Source organism: Purpureocillium takamizusanense, chromosome 1 (assembly GCF_022605165.1).
Source record: "Purpureocillium takamizusanense chromosome 1, complete sequence".
Taxonomy (NCBI): Eukaryota; Fungi; Ascomycota; class Sordariomycetes; order Hypocreales; family Ophiocordycipitaceae; genus Purpureocillium; species Purpureocillium takamizusanense.
The window spans coordinates 3053771-3078315 of record NC_063068.1 but is presented as its reverse complement, the minus strand read 5'-3'; the positions used below and the strand labels follow the sequence as shown (position 1 = coordinate 3078315).

General features: G+C 60.3%; 6 protein-coding genes across 7 annotated transcripts; 3 read left to right on the top strand and 3 right to left on the bottom strand.

Annotated features, from left to right (window-relative positions):
• The first annotated feature begins 1193 nt into the window (after positions 1-1193).
• FUN31 (serine/threonine protein kinase) lies at positions 1194-6213 on the top strand. The gene is made up of 3 exons (XM_047981865.1): positions 1194-2091; positions 2169-5308; positions 5375-6213. Exons 1-3 carry the CDS (start codon positions 1805-1807, stop codon positions 5647-5649), a joined length of 3702 nt encoding a protein of 1233 aa, XP_047837826.1. The 5' UTR covers positions 1194-1804; the 3' UTR covers positions 5650-6213.
• Positions 5928-10148, bottom strand: JDV02_000980 (uncharacterized protein). Its single transcript, XM_047981864.1, has 5 exons — positions 9279-10148; positions 8585-9211; positions 7957-8535; positions 7808-7900; positions 5928-7729 (listed from the first exon to the last, which is right to left on the bottom strand). Exons 1-5 carry the CDS (start codon positions 9856-9858, stop codon positions 6324-6326), a joined length of 3285 nt encoding a protein of 1094 aa, XP_047837825.1. The 5' UTR covers positions 9859-10148; the 3' UTR covers positions 5928-6323.
• A 207-nt stretch (positions 10149-10355) lies between these two features.
• Positions 10356-11633, top strand: efg1 (rRNA-processing protein efg1). The gene is made up of 2 exons (XM_047981863.1): positions 10356-10798; positions 10868-11633. Exons 1-2 carry the CDS (start codon positions 10492-10494, stop codon positions 11467-11469), a joined length of 909 nt encoding a protein of 302 aa, XP_047837824.1. The 5' UTR covers positions 10356-10491; the 3' UTR covers positions 11470-11633.
• A 199-nt stretch (positions 11634-11832) lies between these two features.
• Positions 11833-13636, top strand: JDV02_000978 (uncharacterized protein). 2 transcript variants are annotated; one of them, XM_047981861.1, is made up of 3 exons: positions 11833-12409; positions 12531-12715; positions 12849-13636. In XM_047981861.1, exons 1-3 carry the CDS (start codon positions 12160-12162, stop codon positions 13527-13529), a joined length of 1116 nt encoding a protein of 371 aa, XP_047837822.1. In that variant the 5' UTR covers positions 11833-12159; the 3' UTR covers positions 13530-13636. The 2 variants fall into 2 exon arrangements, with proteins under 2 accessions (XP_047837822.1, XP_047837823.1); XM_047981862.1 differs by having other exon boundaries at positions 12175-12715.
• Positions 13637-13831: 195 nt separating this feature from the next.
• On the bottom strand, positions 13832-15444 carry TPT1 (2'-phosphotransferase; the record flags this gene model as incomplete). The annotated part of the gene is made up of 2 exons (XM_047981860.1): positions 14763-15444; positions 13832-14578 (listed from the first exon to the last, which is right to left on the bottom strand). Exons 1-2 carry the CDS (start codon positions 15303-15305, stop codon positions 13832-13834), a joined length of 1290 nt encoding a protein of 429 aa, XP_047837821.1. The 5' UTR covers positions 15306-15444.
• Positions 15445-16002: 558 nt separating this feature from the next.
• Positions 16003-21125, bottom strand: JDV02_000976 (uncharacterized protein). Its single transcript, XM_047981859.1, has 2 exons — positions 18513-21125; positions 16003-18280 (listed from the first exon to the last, which is right to left on the bottom strand). The coding sequence occupies exons 1-2, from the start codon at positions 20211-20213 to the stop codon at positions 16418-16420; spliced, it is 3564 nt and encodes a 1187-aa protein (XP_047837820.1). The 5' UTR covers positions 20214-21125; the 3' UTR covers positions 16003-16417.
• Positions 21126-24545: the final 3420 nt, after the last annotated feature.

Here is a 24545-nt window from a genome sequence, read left to right as displayed (position 1 = left end):
TTCACCATGCCAATGGAGGTCTCTGCATGAGCTAGGCAGGATCGCCACACAGCCCCCATGCGCTTGCGCCTCTCACCCAAAACGAACAGCAACACGGAGCTATGGAACCTCACAAGGCCGCGGTTGGCATTGATGGATCAACATGGTGGATTGCTTTTACTTTCGGCCTCCTGGTACCCTGCCGCGTCTTCGCCGGGCCGGCACGGAGCTACCAGGGATCCCTTGAGACAGCCCGTCATGCGCAGGGTTGGCTCCTGTTCTGATATGGCGTTGTCTGTTCTTTGTTGGGAAAGGGAAGAACGAGAAGAAGAAGAAAAACGTCGAGTCGAACTGGCGGCCTCAACATTATGAAATTCACGATGAGGTGGCCCTTCATTGCCTGGCTGCCCACCAAAACTCACTCGATGCACCACCACACATGTCGGTAAAGCCACACATACCTATGACATCCCAGCCGCTCCACAGGTGCTGCGGCGCCCAGTCTGGTCCTATGATGAAGAGGCGCGCGCACGAGGCTGGCTCATGAATAATCACCAAGTACCTACGTTGTAGATTCAACAACACCTCCATGGGCATCTTGGCCTGCTGGGATGCCGTGCTTGTTATTAGTGGCACATTGCCTCATACTCACCAGGACTCGCGACTCAGCTCGACGTCACCGGACGTGGTGCTGCTGGTCCAGCTAAAAGCACCTGCTGATGGCATTAAAAAGCGTAACAATTTATTAGGTTAGTTTGAGAGCTCTTGTTTGACCCCACCCACCTCGGGTGCCTGCACCCAATGTGTCTGCTACTGGTGGGCGCTGGCGTCATCGCCGCTCTCTGCGCTTGTCCAGCTCCTCTGCTGGCCGACTGTGTGCAGGGCTGCCGATGCAAGCTACCTAACCTATGCTGTGCAGTGCTGTGCACCTTTGTAGGGAGCTGGAACTGGAGCCCTCCCGAGGTCCTCTGCTCATCTTCAGGCAGGCAGGCAGCCCTCCCGCCCCGCCAGTGGCGGAGGACACTGATGTGATGACCAGGTGAATTGCCAATGTGCTGCCCTGCCCCTCACGCGTCCGTGGCTGGCTGGGTCGTGGGCGGTTCCCGTGGACCTGCTGCCCAGTACGCTACGCTCCGCTTCAGAGCACGCGCCAGCGGGTGGGCATCCTACCGCCCAGCTGTAGGTAGGTTAGTACTTCGTACCTTAGGTCAGTAACTCGGTATGTCAGGGTAGGTGTAGGTACCTTAGCTCACGCATTGGGAGCCGCCACGTCCGGCTTCAGAAACAACCTTGGAACCTTGAACCTCCACCCACTCCCTCCCGCTGCTGTGCTGAGGCGTGTCCTGTACCGACCGACCGACCGACCAACCCTGGTCAACCCAAACCTCCACTTGCTGCCGGCGTCACCACAGTGGACGACGTCGGAAAATTCGTCCAAACCTCTCCTTGCTTTTTCGCAATCCCCAACCGTCAAAGCAACCAGCCCAGCCCAGCCCAGCGCCGACCGACCTGCCTCGACCTCCAATCGCCTCCGGCTTCAGCGAACTCTTGGTCCCGTCCCGCACCGCTGCCGCCTCGCAAAAACGCTCGCTCATCGCAGCACCGCCTCCCCCTCCGTCCCGCCCGGTAGCTCGCGATCGATTCGGCACACAACCCCACCCCCCGTCCGCTGTGGCGACGACGTCCAAGATCGACTTGGCCGAATCTGTGTGCAACGAGACTTTTTTCGCCATTTTGTCCCGACTTGAGAACTCGCCGCCGGCTCGACCTCCCCTCCTCCGCCCCCGCCACTCTCGAGCCGACGCGACCTTCCCTACCCTTAAGGATGCTCCAGATGCATGGCGGGCAACAAGACCAACGTCGGTCCCCGATCCCGCTCTTGAATCCGCGCCAGCCCCCCCCCCAGCTGACCGACATGTCTCCAGGTTCCGACAACAACAAAGGCGAAGATGAGAGGGGACGCGGAAAGCTCGTGGCGCCATTGGCGCTGCCTAAGAATCGCAGCACCGGTAACCTAGCTCTCTCCGCCGATGCCGCCGTCGACCGAAGCCGGTACCGCATGTCTTTCGAAGGCTCCGCTGCCGCCGCCCTAGACTTTGACGTTATGACAAGGTCTGTCCTCCATCTCAACCGGACATATATCACTTCTGGCGCGAGTTCCGCGTTAAAACGCTGACTTGTTGCAACAGGTCTCCTCAAATGCCCGATCATGAACACGGACAGGGACTCTCGGGCCTTCGCCGCATCCGCCAGCAGCACCCCCCGTCGCGCAATCCCACGGTCCCAAACTCCAACGCCTCCTCGCGGAGCCCTTCAGTCGCAGCACTCTCTCGGTCGACCTCCATGACAGGCATGCTCGCCAATCTAACGGGAACAGTGTCCCTCCCGGGGGGGCCTACCTCGCCCAAATTCTCGGAAGACTTGTCACGATTCCCGTCAGAGTCTCTCCACTCCTTCTCGTTCGCACACCAATCAGAGGATTTCATACACAACCGCCAGACCGTGTTGAAGCGGTCAATGGAGTTCATTAAGGATCGCATGGGCCGCGCCGTCTCGCTTAACTCGACACAGGCAGGGCTCGCGAGCGCGCAGGCAAGAGTTACGGGCGATGTTGAGACCCAAAACATGCTCGAGCTCCTGGCTCGGGCTCAGCTGATTGGGGCTGGAAACCTTCCCAATGCCGACTCATCCTTGGTCGCGGGCCCTTTGACCGGGCCACCCGATATGACGGGCGAGAATGTCTTTGATAAACAGTTCACCTCTACGTCCACAACCGCGGCCGACTTTCCATCAGATCTTATCTCTCCTACTACGACAACTGCCCCAAAGTCTCCTCAAGTCCAGTTTGCAGAGTCCAAGACAACCGTACCTGACCGGCCCTCCGCGGCGGCTGGTGCGGCCGATCGTTCTTCAGAGGAATCCAGCAGAACCCCTACCAATGAGAGTGGGACAACCACCAAGACTTCGCCGCCCGCGTCTCGGCCAACAAGCCTGAAGCGTACCATGACTGACACGCTCGGAATTACAATGCAGGACAAGCTCATTGATACCATGACACAGCCATTCATAGCTGGTGGGCCAATCTACGAGGAGCCAGCTACCTCCCCGGTACTGACACATGCCATCCCGCCGTCTAAAAACTTTCCTGGTGCACTGAGTCCAGCCGTCCACGGCCACACCAACCGGTGGGTGCCTGCCGCCCAGGCCATCTTCACGACAGAAGCGAAGCCGCCGTGGACCATAATTGCAGCCAACGACCTTGCGTGTCTTGTTTTTGGCGTTACCAAGGCTGAGGTGCGCCGGATGGGGATACTCGAGGTCGTTCAAGAGGAGAGGCGCGCCTGGTTGGAACGAAAGCTGTTGCGGGTAGACGACGCTGATGATGCTGCGGACGAGACAACCAAGGGCTCCAAGCCAAGGAACCCAGCTGCTTCAGCCGCCTCGACTCTCCTTGGCAGCAGATCAGGCATCACGGCTCAGTTGTTGAGTAAGCCGAACTCACGGGCACAACCGCCCAGATATCCTCAAAGGCGAGCGCAAACAGTCCACAGCGGGGACCCCAACCCACCCAAAGCGCGTGGCAGCGGCCAGCACCGCAGCAATCTTTCACGTGGTGTATTGCTATGCGGCGATGTCGTCCCCATCCAGAAGCGAAATGGTGCCACCGGCTCCGCCAGCCTGTGGGTGAAGGAGAAGCGCATCGGGCTGATCTGGGTCCTGGAGGAAATCCACGAAGATGTGGCGAACATCGAGCTGGACGAAGAAGGCGCCGTCAAGGCAGTCACAGGCGCAGTCGAGCCGATTTGGGGTCCCAAACTGGCTCGCCCTGGCGTCGACGTTGCCTCGTTGATACCCCGAATACCGCGGCAGGGCATCGACCCCACGATCGGCGAGATCGACTTCGCCCAAGTCAATAAGCGCAGGTACTTTACCTGCCCAGGGCCCCATCGTGTGAATGTTCCTTGCACTGTGGAACAAGTCCGCGGTAAGCTCGAGCTCCGGGTATCGACCTTTCCGCACATGGCGGGCATCGTGGTGGTGGACCCAGTGAGCCTCAAGATTCGGAGTTCAAACTCGGTCTTTTCCGGTGCCCTCTTCGGCTACGAGAAGCCTGACGGCATGCCAATAAATGCCCTCGTCCCGGGGTTTGATAGGATCCTGGAGATCCTGACCGAGGAGGATGGTCTGCAGATGCTGGATGGCATGGTTGTCCCAGAACACCGCTTCCGGCGGGCTTCTGCATTCCTGGCCCTGAGGGAACAGCGGCCAGATGCTGGCGCCTTCTTTCTTCAGCCAGATGGTTTGCCCGCGAGACATCGTGATGGATCAGACCTCAAAGTCGACGTACAGATGCGAGTCGTCGAGAGTGAAAAACAGCCTAACCTTGCCGACGAGACAGTCTTTGAGGGCAGTGATGAAGATGAGGCCACTGAAACCAACGACAGGTTCTCAATCCCACGGAAGGAGATGGTGTTTGCTCTGTGGATCACTTATTCACGGCATCTGCACGCCCACGCTCGTCTTGACGTCGACACTGCAGAGAATTCGGGAACCGAGACCCCCCTGCACCAGCCATCGCCTGGTCAGACTCCTCCGCTGCACACTCCTCAAGAACTTACGTCAGACGAGGAATCGCCGAAGAAGGACAAGTCTTTAGTGCCGACCACGCTGTCGAAGCAGCTCAAGGACGCAGCGATGAGTGCTGCCGCTAAGCTGACCAGGCACCCAAAGCCGGCACCAAAGTCCACCGAGAAGCCTCCCGTGACGAGGGCGGTCGAACCAGCTCGGAAGGCCACCATCGATGACTACGTTATCCTCGAGGACATGGGCCAGGGTGCTTACGGGCAGGTAAAGCTGGCCCGACAAAAGACCACGGGGAAGAAGGTGGTGCTGAAGTATGTTACCAAGCGCCGCATCTTGGTCGACACCTGGACTCGAGACAGGAAGCTGGGCACTGTTCCTTTGGAAATTCATGTTCTCGACTATCTGAGGCGACCCGAGTTTCGGCACCCCAACATTGTGGAGATGGAGGGGTTCTTCGAAGACGACGTCAACTACTACATCGAGATGGCACCGCACGGGCTGCCTGGCATGGACCTCTTTGATTACATTGAGCTACGAGCAAACATGGACGAGGCGGAGTGCCGAAGCATCTTTGTGCAGGTTGCACGGGCGATCCACTTTTTGCACACGACGGCGCTTGTCGTTCATCGGGACATCAAGGACGAGAACGTCATTCTCGACGGCGAGGGCAACATCAAGCTCATCGACTTTGGAAGTGCAGCGTACATCAAAAGCGGCCCATTTGATGTCTTTGTGGGCACGATTGGTAAGTCCCAGAGTGAGCTACCCGCTCATGGAAATCCGTTCCGGCTAATGCTTTCCCTTTCTGCAGACTATGCTGCACCAGAGGTCCTTGCTGGCAAGCCTTACGGCGGCAAGGAGCAGGATGTCTGGGCCTTGGGCATTCTTCTCTACACGATCATATATAAGGAGAATCCCTTTTACAGCATCGACGAGATCATGGACCGCGACTTGCGCATTCCCTTTACCATAAGCGACGAGAGCATCGACCTCATCCGCTGCATGCTCAACCGTGACGTCAAGGAGCGATACGACATCCAGCAGGTGCTGGAACACCCGTGGTGCAAGGCGATGTCATCAACATAGCCGATGCGGCGGCGGCTGGGTGGCCCGCGGGGCGGCTGTGTACAGAGCGGCGACGTTCAGCCCAGACATGGTTTTACACTCTTTAGGTTGTGAGGTCTTTGGTTTCAGTTTCCCTTTTATTTTTTGGCCGTGATACCCGCATTGAAACCGGCTTGAGGCTCGAGCAGAGTTTGGAGAATATGGCAGGATATATGCGAGGAGGCACCTGGTTCCAAAGACAGGCAAAGATGGACCGGGCGGGATGACGACGACGAGCGCCGGAGGGAGAGCGCACCGCCGTCAGCCCGGTACAGTTGATGACGGCAGCGCAAGCAGGCGTACCATTTTGTTTTCTGGGGCCGAGCGAATGGAAAGGGGGACAGCGGAAAGGGCTGCTACAGAACTCAGAGAAGCATCATAGCGTTGCAAGCAATATCGAACAGTTCAAAGTGCTGGAGGTTCGCCGCGGACACAAACACGCAGCCTGCAAGTACATGAGCGCCTCGCCTTTGTTGCGGCGTACCGCATCCCGCTGAAAGTGGCCCCTCTTGTTTGTTTTTCGAGCAGCAAACGATCAAACATGACGAACGTCGTTCTGCCGGGCCGCCGCGCAAATGTCTTTCTCATTCCTGCAGATCGAGTCACCACCACGAAGAAGCAACGTGCTAATCAATCCTCCCTGCCATTCTATTCGTTCAGTGGTAAGCCAGCTCGGGGTTGGCCTTGAAGTTGCAGCGGCAGCGGCACTCGGGCACGGGGCACTCGACGTGGCGGGCGAACCACTGCCTGGCGTGGTCGAGGTGCAGGACGTGCTCGCAGCGGAGGCAAAAGGTGGGGAAGCGGCCGGCCATGCGGGCGCCCTCGTCGTCGTTCCTGTCGTCGGGCTTGATGATGATGTTGTTGTTGTTGCTGTCGGAGCGCGGGATGCCGACGACCTCGAGGCAGACGACGCAGCGGGGCAGGTGGCGGCCGCAGTTGGGGCAGCTGATGCCGGCGTTGATGCTGGTGGCGAGGAGCGGGTTGCGCGTCTCAAGGGCTGCCGACGAGGGCGCGGGGGCCGTCGCGTTGGCGTTGACGGTGGTGGTGGTGGTGGTGGTGATGGTGTTGTTGTTATTGTTGCTGTTGCTGATGCTGCTGCTGCTCATCATGTTGATGTGGTGGGCGGCGGGCCCCTGGTTGGCGAGGGACGTCTCGGCGTCGCAAAAGACGCACCGCAGGGCGACCTGGCGCGAGGGGGGCTTGATGGTGGGCACGCCGTCGCGCTTGGAGCTCTTGGTGGACTCGACCTCGAACTTTGTGCGCTGGAAGAAGAGGCGGTGGCGCTGGAGGAGGGCGCGGTAGGCGTTGCGCCAGGCGCGGCAGCGGATGTCGTCGATGTAGCGCGGGTGGCACGTAGACACGACGAGCGTCGCCGTCTGCACGTCGTGGAACTTTTGCACGTAGCGCGCGAGAATGTCCACCATGTTGTCGTTGATGCCCGTCAGCGCGATGCCCTCAATGTCGCCGTCCTCGACCGCCAGCGCCACCTGGTCCCGGAGCCACCGGGTCAGCTGGTCGTCGTCAAAGTTGCGGACGGCCACGACGGCACGGTCCGCCAGGGGCAGGGACCGCTGGTTGGCGATGGTGGACCAGTCCCCGGTGGCGATGAGCGACGATATGGCTCGGAGGTAGGGGTCCGTCTTGGAGGCCACGGCGTCGTCAATCTCCAGCTGCTCCTTGGCCGACTGCCGGCTGCCTCGGCCGGTGAGCTGCAGCGCGAGAGACACAAAGAGCAGCTCGGGGTGCCTGGAGCTGGCCTTTTTCAGTATCTGGACGGCCTGCTTGGTGTCGCCGCGGAAGAGAGCCCGGGAGGCCACCATGGTGTGGATGGCGGTAGGGTACTCGGGGTCGGCTTCTCTATCGACGCCGCTGGGGTCGTGCTTCTGAGGGTCGCCCCAGCCGCATATCTCCAGACAGAGCTGCCGGTGGTGCGGCTTCTTCGTGGCCACGCCGTCAAACTTTGGGAAGCGGCGCTTCTTGCAGAACTGCCCGATGGCCCGCTCCCACTGTGACGCGTCGGGAACGGCAGTGCCGGGCGCAAGACGAGTGCTAGGGGTTTTGCCTGTGTGGCGAAGCATCAGAAGACATGTACTGGGCATGCATGACTGGGTAATGAATGCAAGGGGAATGATCCACTCACCGAGGTCGTTTGTCCAAATGGCATGCACGCCCAGGAAGCTGAGGTCCATGTTGCTCAGCAGCATGCCTCCATCGTCAGCGGCATCCTCGGCATCTGAGCCCCAATCAGTCAGTACATGCCGGATTTCATATCAATGCTAAGAGTCCTACCGGCGATCCAGTCCCAGACAAAGCGCTTCCACGGATCGTCCCCGATGACGCTTCGATTCTCAGCCGCATCAAACAGGTACTTCTCCTTGGCACGGAGGGGCATGATGTGGTCGACAACGGACAGAGCTTGTCGCGGTAGGCCTTTGGCGGTCACCAGGGTCGTCAGGAGCGCCTCATGGATCTCGCGGCAAGACCCAAGACTGTTGGATGCCAGCGAGATGTCGTTAGGCCCGTTTCCTAAGTGATGAGCATCACCAATTTGCGGTGTTCCATCCTCGGCATGTTGAGCCGACTCGGATTCCTGTCGCACGTAGGCTCTCAATATTCGCAACTTCTGTGCCATGGTCGTTGCTTGGTTGAATGCTTCAGGGAACGGTGTGTTGATCTTGTTCAACTGCTCTGCTTTGGTAGAGATGACGGACGAATTCCGCAGGGCGGCGACAAGTCTCTCCTCGACGTTGGCACTGTCGGGCCCGAAGATGGGAACTTCGGAAAGGGTCTGTTCGGCGAGAAACGTGCCCAACATCTCGACCGTCTGAGATGGCTCGAACTGCATCGTATCCATATAAGGGGCGCCCTCTGCTTCTCGTCAGACTCAGCAACAAAAGGTTTTGGTCACCCAGCGCACCTTCCAAGCCACGATAGGGCGCCTGCCAGGGAATAAAATTAAAGACGTGATCCGAAGTGCGCGATGGCTGCTCCAGAACGTCAAAGTTGCCGTTGGCTCGCAGTACCAATAGCCTAGGGCGCAAAGCTGGCGAGCCGAGGGTCATCCAGTCAAAAGAGACGATACGGTCGCTTCTTCTGGAGTTCTCCCTATACGATACATCCATCTCGTAGGAGCGCTGTACCTGTAGCAGCTCGGGACCTTGCGGCGCGCTTCCAGACGGTGGCGTTTCCTTATTCGTCTCCAAGACCTTGAGCTGGCCGGTTGGCGAAAGCGCTGCCAAAAGACCGCGGCGGTCGCGGCAGTACCGGAGCGAGCGTATGAGGGAGTGCTTGCCCTCAGCCATGAGGGGGTCCGAGTCGGTCTCAATGACTTGGTCGAGTCGCAAAGCCCCTCCCCACGGTAGCTCGTCTTCCTCGACGGCCTGAAGATAAGTATGAGAGGCCACGGGCCGCGCAGTGGCTCTACGATCCCAGATCATGACGCCGGGATGATCAAGCGCAGACGACGCAAAGAAGTTTTGGTCCGCGTAGTCAATTGCTAGATTGTTATTGCATTTGGTTTGAAAGGTCACGACGCTAGTGGGGTCTGCGTCGTGGGTTATTCAGGGCTCATGATGGCTAGGTAACGGAGAGTCTCGCTAGCATTGGCTCACCTCGTAGATCATGTATCCTCACACCCTGTCCCTTGATGCCCGCAACCAGGGTCTGCGGGCTGTCCTCGAAGAACTTGAGACTTGAGACAGAAACGCTCGGCTCTAGGCGCGTCCTCGGCTCCACTAAGCTGGACGCATCGGACGGGAAGCCCTTCCTTTGGTTTTCGGAAGCAGATAGGCGGTTCACGTCCCAGACTTGGAGGCTCTGGTCCATGCGCACACGGTCGAGGCCGACCGCCAAAAGTCCCGTGTTGTTGAAGGCGACTGCATGGCAGGTTCTTGCCATCTTAAGACCAATCTCGACGTATGCGTTGGAGCTGTCATCGATGCGCAAAAGATTGACAATGCCGGAGCTGGTGCCGACGGCGAGCAGCTCCGGGTTGGCCGGCGACCAGTCATAGGTGGTGAGGGGCGGGAAGTCGTCGTGCCTGCTGAGCTTGGCGTAGTCGAACCGCCGACGGTGCGCATGTCCAGTCGGCTCATAGAGCTGAACGACGCGGTGCTGCAGGTTGATGTGGACGAAGCTGTCCACGGCCGAGTTGGCCGACCACTTGACGAGGCCTGGCTCCGGACGATCCATGGCGGGCAATTGGGCCGTCAAGAGATGGCGCCGTCCTGGCCCAGTCGCGACGGTATGGTCGCTGATGCCGGTGAGCAGCTGTCAAGCCGGCTTGGAGACAGAGGGTTGGATGGAGAGCTTCAAACACAGGAGAGCGGCGAGGCCATTAGGGAGGGGTTGGAGCCATGGACACGGCCCCCGACTGTCGCATAGCTTCTCCAAGCGGCTGGGCTCCGGTCAGGGCGGGAAACGATGATCGCGCGGGCCAAAGGCGGTCGAATGAAGCGTCTTGTGAGCTGCGATGAGCGTCGCGCAAGCCGGACCGAGACGTGATGTGATGATGCTGGACGAGGTGAGGTCCAGCTGGGGTCGATTGCGGACACCTGATTGGCTGCCGGGGTGAGTCTCCGCGCTAGTACCTCTCGAGCGGATGGAACCCCGTTTTGTCGATAAGATCAGGCAGGCGGCTCTGGAATTTTCCTTGGGGCTCCTCCCTTCTACTTCGTACTATTTGTTCCCCCCAAACGTCAAACCAGTCACGTCAAGCTGGCCGACTTTGCAATCCTCTACGCACGGCGTCTCGTTTTTTGTTTTCATTGACGTCCCTAATTTCAAGGGCCTACGTATTTCAAAGCGTCCACGGGCCGGCGCGCAATGGGTTCCAAGCGTCCGCTCGCCGACGATGCGGGAGACGGCGGCGGCGAGTCGTCGAACCAGCAGCCGAAGCGAAGAAAGTTCTACGGCAGCGGCAAGCACAAGGCCAAGGAGGGCACGTCCGAGTTCGCAAAAAAGCGCGTACGCAACATCCAGCGGCTTCTGCAGAGCAAGGCCGACCTGCCCGCCAACGTCCGCAACGACCTCGAACGCGAGCTAGCCGCCCTGCGATCCGATGTGGCCGACCGAGCCTTTCAGAAGAAGCGGAGCGCCATGATTGCCAAGTACCACATGGTGCGGTTCTTTGGTGCGTAGACCTCATGTCGGGGACGATGTCCCGCCCCTTCCTCCCTCGGACGTGCTGACGCCCATCCAGAGCGGAAAAAGGCATCCCGCCTGGTGAAGCAGCTCCGGCGCCAGATCGAGGCGGACCCCAACGGCGACGACGCTGCCTCGCTCAAGGAGCAGCTCCACGTCGCAGAAGTCGACGAAGCCTACACGCTGTACCACCCTCACATCGAGCCCTACATCAGTTTGTACGGCAACGCCAAGCCGGCGGACGGCGACGACGAGACCGCGGACAAGGCCCCGGCTGCCAAGCTCGCGCTCAAGGCCGAGCGACCGCCGATGTGGGCGGAGGTTGAGAAGACGATGGAGCAGGGACTCGAGGCCCTCCAAAGACTACGAGAGCGAAGATCGGCCGACGGCTCGACGCCCGCACCCAGGCGTCCGACACTGAAGAAGTCTTCGGGCGCGAACAAGACGCCGCTAAAACCGCGGCAGGAGCAGGGGCAGGAGCAGAATCACGAGACGCATCCCAAGGCCCAGCACGGCGATAAGCACAAACCAGCGGGCGCCGGTGAGCGTAGCTCCAAGACTGCGCTCAATCGCAGGGAGAGACGGCGGCTTATGCGCGAGACCATGGCCGCGGAGGAGGACGCAGACTCGGATGGAGGCGGCTTCTTCGAGGAGGCGTAAGACACGGAGGCAGGCACAGCAGCGATGGAAGTGGTGTTGGAGGCAGCCCTCTTTGTAGATACGGGAGGCAGATACCCATTGGATTGGCCCAGCACAGGGCAGCGCGGCACAGGACAGCATAGAGCTCGCATAGCGAATTTGAACTTGGACTTGGGATTGGGCAGATGGCTTGTTGTGCACCCTTTACTGATCTGGTTGTTCTGATTCGTATCGAGCTCCGTTGCCGAGCCTGGTGTTGTTGATGCTTCGCTGATGGTCGCCCGCCATGTCACAGGGCCGGTGTGCAGCTCACATGCAAAGCCGCCCCCACCACCAAAAATGCTGCCCCTCCTCTATGCTATGGCTATCCAATAACCTCTACCCTGGCATCCATCCAGACGCCCAACGTCCTTTCTTCTCTCTTCCCGCGCCGCGCAAACATCACAGCCTATTCGTGTATCCTTGTACGACCGCACATGGAGTACCCAACGCGTGCCATGTATTGCGCCCCGCACGTCGACCTCATTTATTAGCTCTTTTTTTTTTTGTTGGGCTTGTCTTTGTGCTTTTTTGTTGTCCCGTCTCTGCTTTGCCTTGCCTTGCCTTGCTTCGCATTGCTTGCGTGCATAGCGACTACTCTATATACACGACCCAGCTTTGCTCTCTTGTGGGCGGCAGGCAACATTACAACAATATAGGCACTACCAGGCCATGACCCCCTCCACCACCACCTCTTCGTCCGCCGCCGCCGCCGCTATCACGACAGACGCCCCGGAGCAGCCCGGCGTGCGTGTCCCCTGGACCCGGCTCCGCGCCTGGATCGACGCCCACGAGGCCCACGAGAAGGAGCACGCCGCGCCCGCGCCGCTGACGCAGGTCCAGCTCGAGGCGCTGTCGCTGCTCGTCTCCTTTGGCGAGGAGCCCGACGTGGGCGGACACAGGCATGTCAGCGAGCTGATGGGTACGTCCAACCCCTCCCCGTCTTATGGACAAGAGGGAGGGCAGAGTTGGGAACCCGACATATAAATCTACCTTGTATCCCGGAACCTCGCGATGCTGACCCCCAAGGCGCTCGCCAACAGAGACGCTCCAGGCGCGACAGCTGCCCCTGCCCGTCTTCGAGAGCCTGCCCGTCAACCTGCCCGTCAACGGCCACATCCAGCTCATGTGGCGATGCCTCTGCACCACCACGGCCTTTGGCTCCTTTCCTCGCCGCGGACACGGCCTCGACGATGACGAGCAGCCACCAGCGTTTCAGTCCAAAAAGGCAAGGGCCATCTTGAACCGACCGACCGCTCCGTCTAAAACAACGGGCGGGGTGGCGTGGTCGGGGCTTATATCTCCTTCTTAAATCATATCATTTTCCATGTCTCTCAACTGACTGACGTACATGCGTTCAGAACGCGAAGCAGTATGCTGCTAAGCTGGCGATGCAGTACATCAGACGAGAGACGAGCTCGGCCGTGTCCGTTTCGTCCACACACTCTGCCGCTGCTGCTGCCGCCGCCGCTACTACTACTGCTCTTCCTACTCCTGCTGCTTCCATCCACACATCTTCTCTGGCTCCTCCTGGTCCGACAACAGCTAAGCGGAAAGCGGCGGCGACCTCCCGCTCGCCAACTCCGTCCTCTACGCCCAACCCGTCCGCCCACAAACCGAAACGAGACGAGTCCCTCCCGCCGCAACCGCCCACGCAGCACCGCGCCATCGTCGGCCCAGACAACTGCGGTGGCGGCGGCGACAACGACGACGACGGCGACGAGGTGGCGGCCTGCTCCCCGTTCGCGGCCGCCTCCGACTCCGTCTTCAAGCAGGTGGCCGACCTCGCGGCGCGGCTGGGCCTCGACGCGCCCGCGTACCGCATCGAGCCGGACCCGCACATGCCCAACTTCTTCGACGGGCGCGCCGTCTTCCGCAGCGGCGGCCGCACGCCGCCCGGGGGCGTCGGCGCCGTCACCGCCGTGCTGGGCAAGAAGCAGGCCCGTGTCCAGGTCGCCGAGGGCGTGCTCGAGTGGCTGCGCGGGGAGCAACGCGCGAGGGACGCCATGGTGCAGAGCCTATGGGGGCCGGCGGGCTCGTGACGTGAGCGAGTGTGCAATACCTCTGTGTACTTGCGTGTGTAGGTGGTGTATGTGTGCGTGCATGTGCGCGCTCTGGTTAAGCCGGCGGGGGGGTTCGGCGGCGACGGAGACGTGATGAATGAAACAGTACCACGATGAATGAGGCACCACGAGATGAGCGCGGATACAATGTATGAGACACTATGAACTGAAACGCAGTCCCGATTCATGATCTCAATCCGACGGGCCTTGGGAGCGCCGCAAAGTTTCAGGCCACTCCCAGCCTTCTTGATATCTATCTTGAAATCGTCAGTGTATTTTCTCTATGAACCGCGTGGGCGCTCTCCCCTCCCTCCCCTCCCACCTCGCCCACCGCCGCCTCCTCCTCTTCTAGGTCCCTTCCCCTGCGGCACTCTCCCCTTAATCCCCGGCGGCAAGTCAGCCTTCTTCTCACCATCCTCCCACAGCACGCCGACGTCGACCCTGCGGCCCGTGACCCTCTTAAAGAAGCGCGAGCTCAGCAGCCCGTCGGCATCGCCCTCGGTCAGCAGCACGCCGTTGTCGCTCCGCCACCACGTGATGCCACTGCCGCCGTCGCCGTCGCCACCGTCGCGCAGGCTCGCCGCCACGTCCACCTCGACGAGCAGCTCCGCGTCGGCGCGCATGCCGCTGACCACGCCGTCATCCTCGCCGGGGACCCCCGCGGAGCAGTGCACGTGGTTGCGCCCCATGGGCCGCAGGCCGCCCGACGCCTCGATGGCCGGCCAGAAGGCGAAGTAGGTGCCGTGCAGGACGCGCGCCGGCACGTTGCCCGCCTCGAGCGTCACGGGCTCGAGCAGCGACGACGACTCGAGCCGGATCGAGTGCCCCTGGTTGGCGCGGATGAGCCACCCTGCTGCTGCTGCTGCTGATGATGAGGAGGAGGAGGAGGAGGAGGAGGATGATGATGATGATGATGCTGACGGCGTTGGGTTTGGCTTGAGTGCGAACCGCTGCTTCTCGTTCGAGGCGACAATGGACTGCACGTCGGCGAGGGTGACTTTGAGAGACTTGAGCGGGCCCCAGGCGAGCTGTGATGCCTGTCAGTTGGCGAGTCCGCGCATTAATAGGGGGTGGGGGCGGTGATGATGATGATGATGATGATGCCACGGGAAACGTGTCCCGTGCAGCACTACTGCAACCAGCAGCAACAATTACAAGAAAAAGAGAAGAGAAAAGAAGAGGTAGAGAGAGAAAGGGGGGAGGCAAGCTCACCACCTGGTCCAGAGGAGCAAAGCCCTCGCCGTCCAACTTGATGCCCGCATTCGCAGCCTGGTGCCGCAGCAGCCTCGACAGCGCCCGCGAGACCTGCACTTCGCGGCCACCACCTTCACCGCCGCCGCCGCCACCGCCCTTGGCCCCGCGGCGACCCCCTCTGCCGCCGCCGCGTGCAGTCCGCACCCGGTCCGACGACCTGTCGCCCGCCCTGTCCTCCAGGTCCAGGTGCCGCATCCCGCGCGCGGCCTCGTCGGCGACGGGGTTGTCGACGTCGGCCATCCTCGTCGTCGGCTCGCACGCGGCAACAGCTGGTGCCGGTGCCGGTGCTGATGCTGGTGGGCGTCTCGGTGAGAAGACGGTGAGTGGTGAGTGCGCCGCCCTTCGCCACCGCCGCGGAGAGGAAGAGCCTGCTTTGATGTCCCCACGGACCTGAGACGCCGCTGTCGTCGTCGTCGCTGCTGCCGCTTTCGCCTTGTAGCAGGTCTTCCTTGCGCTGATTTGCTTCGGGACTCGGTTCAGCCTAATGATGGTGAGGCGCATCAAAGTCCGCACGCGCCAGTGTGTGCGTGTGTGTACGTGTCCGTACGGAGTCCCAAAGAAGCCCCGCACAGACTGTATGGGGGGTGTGCTTGAGTTGACATACGAAATAACTTACTTCGTACAAACTGATGAGACGACGTCGACGGCATGTTGTTGCTCTAAAGCGGGACCGTCGTCAAGTATGATTTCATTGGTCACGGTGTGTGACTCAGCACCCGAGGGTACACACCGCCAGCACCTACAGAAAAGTTACCTACCTACCTAGTTAGGCAACTGTACCTGGGTTGACTCACGTAGGCAAAACGATATGTACTACGTCCTATAATTATAAACTTTTCACAACTCGCTCGGTCATCATTTCGGGTGCAAGTGCATCCCATGTAACGCCTATGGCTGAAGAAAATGCTAAGGGACTTACTTTCAATTTGCATTGCACCATGCAGTATGAAAGCCATCGAGGCCCGTGCCCGAAATGCCCATGTGTCGTCAACTGAAATCTAGGGAAAGACACGACAACCCTTGTCTGCCTCCAGAAATTATACGACGACATGCCTACAGACACAGTCATGCATGCATGCCCTAAAATATCACGACCTGGAATAGCCTCATTTCACACACACACACACACACACACACACACACACACACACACACACACATCACGTTCATGTTCAACGCCAGGCGCAAACGCAGGCTCGGCCAGAACATTACTCTTTACTCATTCATCCGTGCGTCTAAACCGATTAATTGCCCGACAGCCTCGTCAAGTCGACGTGGCCGCCTTCAGCCGCACTTCCGCCCACCACACCACACAAAGCTTGGCAGATCTCAGATGGCACGCTTGCCAACGGTTGATGTACAGTGCTCGGAGCGCAGAGTCAAACATCATCATGAGAAACAAAGGAACAAGGACCGCCCGTCGTCACTCGTCGTCATCTGAAGTTGGTGGGACGCTTCGGCTCCCGGACCAACGCAGGATGTGAAATAGAAGGAAAGAACAAGAAGAGAAAAGAAGAAGAAAAACCCGTGTCGAAAATCAATAACGCCTTGCAGGGTGCTGGGTTTTATACATTGTACATTCGTGAGGTCGATACACGTCGTCTGTCGGCGTCTCATCTGTAGGTACCAGCGGTCGTAGCCGAGGATGGCACAGCCGACACGATACTATCTCGGTTCCTTCGCGTGCCCATACTGCTAGCTCTCGTGTGCGTCGTGGCCGGGCTGCTTCCCGGCTGCCGCGTTCCATACTCTTCGACCTGCCGGTGAGAAGATACGTCACGGTCCACTGTAGACTTTTCTAGATATCTTCGCGGCGGTGCTGGACCCGACCCCGTGGGAACGGCAAGGCGAGAGGTGCGGAAGCTCGTCGATGTTAGCCGGCGCCTCGCCAGATCGGCAGACTGCCCGCTGGTATCGGGCGGCGAAACCTGCGTGTCTTGCGCGTACTCGCGGCCGTAGCCTCTGAGCAGGTTGACTTCTGTGGCTGCGCGAGATGGCGCCTGGAATCGGCCCTCGTCGCGCTCTTCGCCCACTGTCCCTCGGCGGTTCCGCACCAGCAAGGACGTCCTCCGCCCTTCGTCCACTTCTTCGGTACCAGCGCGACGCGTTCTGAGTAGAGACGAGGCCCGGCCGTCGTCGGGCTCTTCGGTCGTGGCTCTGCGCGTGCGCGCAACCAACAATGACGACCGGCGGTTGACGTTCACATCGGCCGACATGGGCGCGGCCGCCGGCGACGGTCGGGGTATGCTCAGGGGAGTCCCGTTCAGGAGATGGTTTCGTCGCTCCTCAAACTTGGACATTGCCCTTGGGCTCTCGCCGCCGACGGGCTTCGAGAGGTTCTGGTCCGCGGCAAGGCTCTGTCGGCGGGGCGCAGGGAGGCCCGAGTATGTCTTTGGCATGGTAGGGGTCGCGGGTCCGTCCACTTGCGACATGTTCACCTGAGCCGGCGGGGCCAGCCTAGGTTGAAGAGTAACATCCTCGCCGAGCGCCACACAGAGTTCTGTGAGACTGCGGCACACGCTGTCAGCCTTTCTTCGAAGTTGGCGGTCCGTAACGTTGCCCCCAGATCCGACCACGCTCAGTCCGCTCGATATGGGCCCTGGCTGGCCAGGGACTCCCATCATGGAGGAGAGGTTGATCGCGTCGTTGGCTGCCGACTCCAGCGCTCGGTAGACGTCGGGGCTCATAAACGGCTTCGATTTGACGAGGGCCGACACTAAAATAGGATGCGCCTCACGCTGCGACGGCGTGGTGCTCGCAGGCTCGGATGCCTGGGCTCCCGGCTGGCGCTTTGGCGACAACGACATAGTTGTCACTGTGGTGGTGGCCGTTGCAGGCCTTTCGTCGGTCAATCTCGAGACGGCGGCGCCCGATGTAGATGGCAGCTTGCCAGTAAGCTCCAGGCGGTGGATCCTTGATTTGAGATCATCCAGCTCGTCCCAGACCGTTGACGGCGCCGTCGTCGAGGCCGTGGACTCGGTCCCCTCGACGACACCGCCCTGGGCGGGGTCGCGAGTGTGCGAATCAAACGTGCGGGCAAGCGGGGACGAGCTGTACGACTTGCCGTGGTTCGAGCTTCCGACAGCAGCCTTGTATGCCGACGACCGAGCCCCGACGGTCGAGTTGTTTTCCGTGATGGATGCACGCCTGCGCGCATATACCGAAGGCTCGGAGCGTGGCTCCTGAGATGCCATCATGGGCCGCAACGCCAAGGGGGACGGGCGCAGACTTGAGCTGCCGGCCCTGGCGCGACCAACATCTTCAGCGGGATGAGCCGATGAGGCCTTTTCCCTCGTCAAATTCCGGTAATTCACGGCGCGCGACACCTCGCCGGTTTGCTCCTCGTCTGCGTTCCTCATCCGAGGCCGGTCTTGCTGGTCGGAAAGACGACGTTGCAGGCGCGGGGGCGATGTAATCGGATAGGAGGCGACGGCGGTCGAGAGTGGCCGGCGATGCGCCGAACGGTGAAGGCGAGACTGCCTCTCGAGTCAGTACAGCAACCGATATGATATGGCAAGCAGAACTGGGGCTAGTGCGACGCAAGCATTCTGAGACATGGGTCGCCTTTGACTGCGTCATTGCGCCAGTTGCATGTGAAGTGCATGGTGGGGTGGGGGGGCATTGGGCATTCTTCACCACATGGCAGCCAAAAATGGACTTTGAAACAGGTGTGGAGGGTCAAGTCAAGTAAGACTCGAGAAAACTTACAACAGAGCTTTGGACATCGTCTGCTGCGACGTGCTCGTCTCCAGGGCGGTGGTTGGGCTCGTCCCGGGCAATATGGAAGAAGACATCGCCCGTGTCGTCAAAGTTGCCGGGCGAGCTATTCTGACGAGCGGGGCTCAATGTGCTGGAGCGTCTAGAATCATCGCTGTATCTGCCCTCAAGAGCACGCAGGGTGTTGTCGTTGGTACCCCGCGCCGAGTCGTCCCCGAGGTCGTATGGGCGCGGCCGATAGTTCATGTCTAAGGCAAGGCTCTTGCGGGAGCCGGAGGAGCGGAAACCTCGAATAGGAGGGACGCGTACAGGTGTCGACGCACCCGACTGTGCGGCGACGACGTTGGGGGGAGGCTTGTAGGAGATGGGAGGGCGATTCGATGTCGAATGACGACTCTCATCCGACGAACTCGACTGGGAGAGGCGCTTGGGTAGCAGCAGCTCGCGGGGGCCCTGGATGTCTGACGGCGAAGTCGTGGACCCACCCGGAGACGGCTGGGACGCGAAATCGGCAGCGTGACGGCGCTGCGTGTCGAGTGACGGAGGAGGGCCAGCCGCGGTCGGCACGCCGTGAGAGCTGCGGGAGGCGGGGGCCCGACGGGCCGGAGGCCTGGCCGGTTGCTGCGAGTCGTCAACGGCGGCGGCGGGAGCAGAATGAGCGTCTGAAGAAGACGACGGTCGACTAGGCTTGGAGGAACGTCCAGCAGACGCAGGCGAGGCCGAGCAGTCGTCGGTCGAGGTTGGGCGGCTGGTCGTAGCTGAGGTCCGGCCCGTCGACGTTCTCGAAGGCGACGAGCTTTGACCGGGAGTGTCCCTACTTGACCCGGCGGCAGCGTATAGAGGAGTGGACTGTTGCTCTTGCACCAGGTCAGACACGTCCTTTATCGCTGAGCTGTCGCACTCGGCTTGGTCGTCGGCCGTGGCCAGCGCAGCGTACACAGGGCCTTGGTCGGTTGGGCTCGATGTCGTTGGGCCAGCGAGTTGAGGCGGGGGACTGACGGGTGAGACAGGCAGAGAGGGGGGCCGAGACGGCCGCTGATGACGCGGGCCGGAATGCTGCTGCGAAAGCGGTGCTGCGTCCGAGTCCTGGGTGGCTTCGTTATGGGCACCGCGGCTACCTGCGGGCCTGTGATCTCGCAGACGAGGATGGGCGGGTCGATGGGGATGTTTTAGCGAGGCGGAGATGCGGCGAACGGCGGCGGCGGCGGTGTCATCACTGGTACTGTTGTCGCTGTCGATGGCGGCGTCGTGGCGCGGGACCGAGGTGCCTCTGTCGGCGACGCTGGGAGAGGAGGAGGCGGCGGTGGTGGCAGTGGTGGCAGCCGTGGTAAGGTGTGGGAGTTTGGTTCTGGCCGTGTCGGTTGAGGCGGTTTTGGTGGTGGTTGTGGTTGTGGCGGGCTGCTGGAGGTTGACGTTGCACAAGGCGGGACCCGCGGTTCCAGAATTGGTTCCAGCAGTGGCTCCAGCGGTGGTGGTGCCAGAGGCAGCGCCAGTGCTGGCAGCAGCAGCAGCAGCAGTGACGGCGAGCGTCTTGGGCCCTCCGCGAGGCGCCGTAGCCGCAGTGGTAATAAGGTTAGTAGTAGTATTGGCAGGATTGGCAGCGATACCACCATGCGGTTGCGATATCTGGGCAGAAGCAGCACCAGCAGCAGCATGGGGGCCCGCCGTTGTGAAACCAGCCGTGTCGGTCATGGTACGGTTTGCAGAAGCTGGAGCTCCCGCAGCATCTCAGGTCATGCGAGTCGTGCAGTCGAGGGATCCCTGGCCGGTCGATTCGCCGTGCAGACGCACCCAGCAGCAACCTGCTAGTTACCCACCCACACTCACACGCGCACACACACACACAGGGTCGTACAGTACAGACGCTCTGCAGCTGAGGCGGGTAGCGGCGGCGGCGCAAGAGGCGCGTGTTTCCCGGGTCGTCTGTCCAATGAGGCCGCGCACCGACGATAAACAGTTCGACGACCAAACGCCGGATGAAGCCGACGACGATGCCACCGAGCGGGTGGAGAGGCCGAGCCGAGGTAGGGTGAGGCGAGGCGAGATGCGCGCCCACGCACGCACGAAACGAGGGGACAGGTCGACGGAGGAGGGGGGCCGGCGGTTCCAAATATGTAGGAGCTGCAATAGCAGCAGCAGCAGGAGCAGCAACGTGGCGAACTGCGCGGTACTGCGCCAAAGAAAAACGGGTGTAGTAGTAGAAGTAGTAGCGTGCTGCGGAGCGTGGAGTTGAGACACCTTCAGCGCCGCGTGCGAGGAGTCGTGGCACCGGAAGCAGGGCGGCGAGCAAAAAGAAGCAACGAAGCTGCAACACGATGAATGGCGCGTGGATGGGGGCGGCTTCAACGGTAAAGACAATGGCCTCGCGACGAGAAAAGAGCCAACGAACCGTGGCGGCGCGCAGGCCCGGGGGAACGAACGGGAGGTGGGCTTCTTGGCGGATTGGGAGGTTGCGGGCGCGGCGTGGGACGCAAGCGATGACAAGCCGACGGAGGGGAAAAGGAGAGAGAAGGGCTGCGGACGATCACGATGTTGAAGAATTGAGCGCAAGGTCGGCGAGATAGGGAGGGGAGGGTTATGGGGAGAGCAAACGCCCAAGGGCTGGGCCGGGCCGGGGGGGGGCGGAGGGGCTGGAAGAGAGGGGGATCGTGGCGGAGATCAAGGGCGACAACGAGCCTGGATAGTAAAAGACGGCTTGATGGGTTCAATGCAGGAATACCCAGGCACGGTAATAATTCTCGTGCGGCGCCTCACACATACACACGCACACGCACACACACCACACACAACAACGCGCGACGACGGCGGCGGCGGCGGCGGCGACGAGGGGCGGAAGCGCTGGATGGAACCGCACCAAGACATCGACCCAGAACGAACCCGTGCTCATAATGTGCGCGAAAGCGTGGCAGGCACCTGGAAGTTGCCATGTATGTACGTACTAATGTACGTATGTAGGTATGTACGAATAGGCACGAAGCCGTCTATGTATGTACAAACGTGCGTATCATAGTCGTGGCCTCGCCCCCGTTCTCCTTTCATCGATCCATCCATCCCCATCCATGCTCGCATGCAAGGCATGCGCTCGGCCCATATGGAGGCACTTCATCAGCGCCCCGTCCCAGCACACACAAAAAACTCCCCAGCAGAATACAAGCAAGCCAAGACGAGACGCGACGGAGGGGGGGCTCCCCCCGGCAGAAGAGGCGTAGGGAGTACTGTAGGATCGCGCGGGAGTGCGGTTCTCGAGTAACTAATAAGCTATCCAGGCGGGTGCCAGGTGGGCTAGTACTAGGTAGTTACCTTTTTACTCCGTACTGCTGCGCGAGATGATATGATACATCACCATCCAAAGGGGGGGAAGCTTGCGGGCGCCATGGCCAACCGCAGTGGGCTCAGGACAAATGCATGCATGTTTATTACCTACATCCCTACAACTGCATTGTATGGCCTACCTACTTCGCACAATATACGGATGCATACCTAGGTCCTGGGTGCAATGACCTAGGTGTGTCCAAACACCATGCCGGATGTGTAGGTACTGCATTTAACTTACTACCATGGTAAAGGTAGCTAAGGCAGCCCCATTTCATCAGGTCCCAACCCGCTGTTGCCTGTTGTGGACTGTAACGCTGCCGCTGGCGCTGCTGCCTCTGTCGCAACCAACATGGAACCATGGTCGACTGAAAAATCTCCAGCGTCCTCCGCCTCTTTTTTTTTTCTTTCCTGCGTCGTCGCTGTGACGTGCTGTGCAGCTTGACGCAAAGCAGATCGCGAAAAAGAAAAGAAAAGAGAGAGAAAGGAGGAGAAACAAAAGCAAATGCAGCTGCCTCGCGATGACGCCCTCACACGAACGGACCGGCCATCATGCTCCTGCAGAAGCCAGGAGTCCCTGGCTTGCTTCCAATGCACGCTCGCTGTTTTCTTCATTCGTCCCGAAAGCAGAGTCCCACGGGCACCACAAGTATGTATGTATGTATGTCGCGCTGCATACTGTACATACGAATTACTATGCCTCTCTCTCTCTCTGCTGTGCAACCACGCACGACGGCGTCCTCCCCGAGATCCCCCATCATCGAACCTCATGTCTTGGACAGCACGGACAGACGTCGCCCGCCCGCGTGGATGGAATAGGGGGGAGGAGGGGGGAGCTGCAGGGCCCCCGCTGCCCCTGGCTGAAGGTATCGCGAGCTAGTCGCGCACGAGAGCGGAGACCTCTCCCATCATTCGAAATGCGAGGCACGACACCACCAAGGTCCAGGTCCAGGGTCTACAATGTGGGTGGGCCGCTCCAACAAGTTAGTACTACGTACTTGCACAATCCCCCCAACGCCGTGCCTCCCTGTCGTCGTCGTCAGTCGAACGACTTGTGGTCCTCACGCATCCGACGGCCAGGGCCAGAGGAAGAAACGAAACAATTTACAAGCATCCGGCGTGTTTGCCCTCGTGACTACTAACCTTGCGAAGCCCACCCAGGCAGGGCCGGCGCATCCGCCACCATGGCCACCACGAATATGCTCCGTCTTATATAGCACACAACTCCCCGTTCCGGCACCGAGCGCACACAAACAAAATTTCAAGGTCTCGTCTCGCCTCGCCTCGCACGGACACCCGCTGCCAGCCCCCTGACATGGCGTTCCGATCCTAGAAGCCTGCGTCGAAGGACCCAACCCCGTCTTGGACTCTCTCTGGCTTCGGTTCGCAAACCTACGTACTGTGCCATCCCCCCCGCCCCGAGGACCGTGTTCCTCCCGGCTTTCCGATGTTCCAGACACGGTCTGGCCCAGTGTGTGTGCAGGGTAATTGTGTGCAGGCAGGCCTACGTACGTACTGATAAGTTAGTCGGGTCAAGAAAAACATGGCCACGGCACTTGTCCCGCGCAAACCAACCGGGCTACGGCCTCTTGAAACAAACCAATTCGGTGCTCAATGCTGCTGCCCCGCTGCTATCCGCCTCAAATACTAGTACGGATGGGGTGCTAACGTCCCTACGTACTTGTTTTTGTTGCTGCTGAGCATCCGTACGCACGACAAGCAAGATGTGGCTTCCGATCACGGCCAATGCAAGACCCAACGGGCGACGAGTTCGCTTTTCCGCAGAGTCCTCCGGACACGCAAGCAACCCGGGCGGCCGAAGCAGGTCTGCGGCCCTTGTTGGCGGCGCCTCGCAGTCCGCGGGCTGACAGGTGTGGCTTTGCCCTTGCAGCATCGTCACACGGCTTTATGTACGTACTTCGTACATGTCGCCCCATGTCCGAACCCTCATCAACAACGCGTGTACGAAGTAGAGTGTGGACCAATACCGGGGGGGCGCCATGCCACGCGACAAGACGAAACGGCAATATTCGGCTCCACGGTCGGGACAAGCATGCTGGGGAAGACGACGTAGCCTTCTTGTCCCCGATGAGCGTCCCCCGGGTTCAGATCATTAATGCCTCGTGGCACTACTGCCTTACCTCGGAGTCTCGGACCCGTACATGACACACCACAAGGTCGACCTTTGTTCGTCGGTAGAAACATTTATTAAGCAGAAGCTCATCCCAACCAACTACCAACCGACTCCACCGTCCGTCCCACATGCTGGCTGGATGCAAGCCGCTTTTCCCATTCAACGCTTTTCGGTGCTCGGGCGTCGCTGTCGCTGTCCAATCTGAATCCAAGACCATGCCGACAAGTCTTTACCAGGCACGGACGACTGCAGCATCTGCCGTGCTGTATGGTGCCGGACGGAATGTGTGGCTGCAGTAAGAAAAAAGCGAGCAGCCGGCTCGGGCGCTGCTCATTGCCGGCAGTTGCTGCTCTCATATGCTTCACAAACCCCGACACATGCCGGGAGTTCAGCCTCCAACTCTGGAAAGGTCGGAGTAGGGCGCACGGTAAGGCGAGATGGGGCCCGACGTTGTTGATAGCAGAGCACCACAAGGACAGGCGACGGATGTCACCTTGGAGGCTCAAGTCCCTGACTGCTGGTGGGGATGTTTGAATATGTCGCTAGTAACTCCGCATCCATGACCATGACCTGAAGCG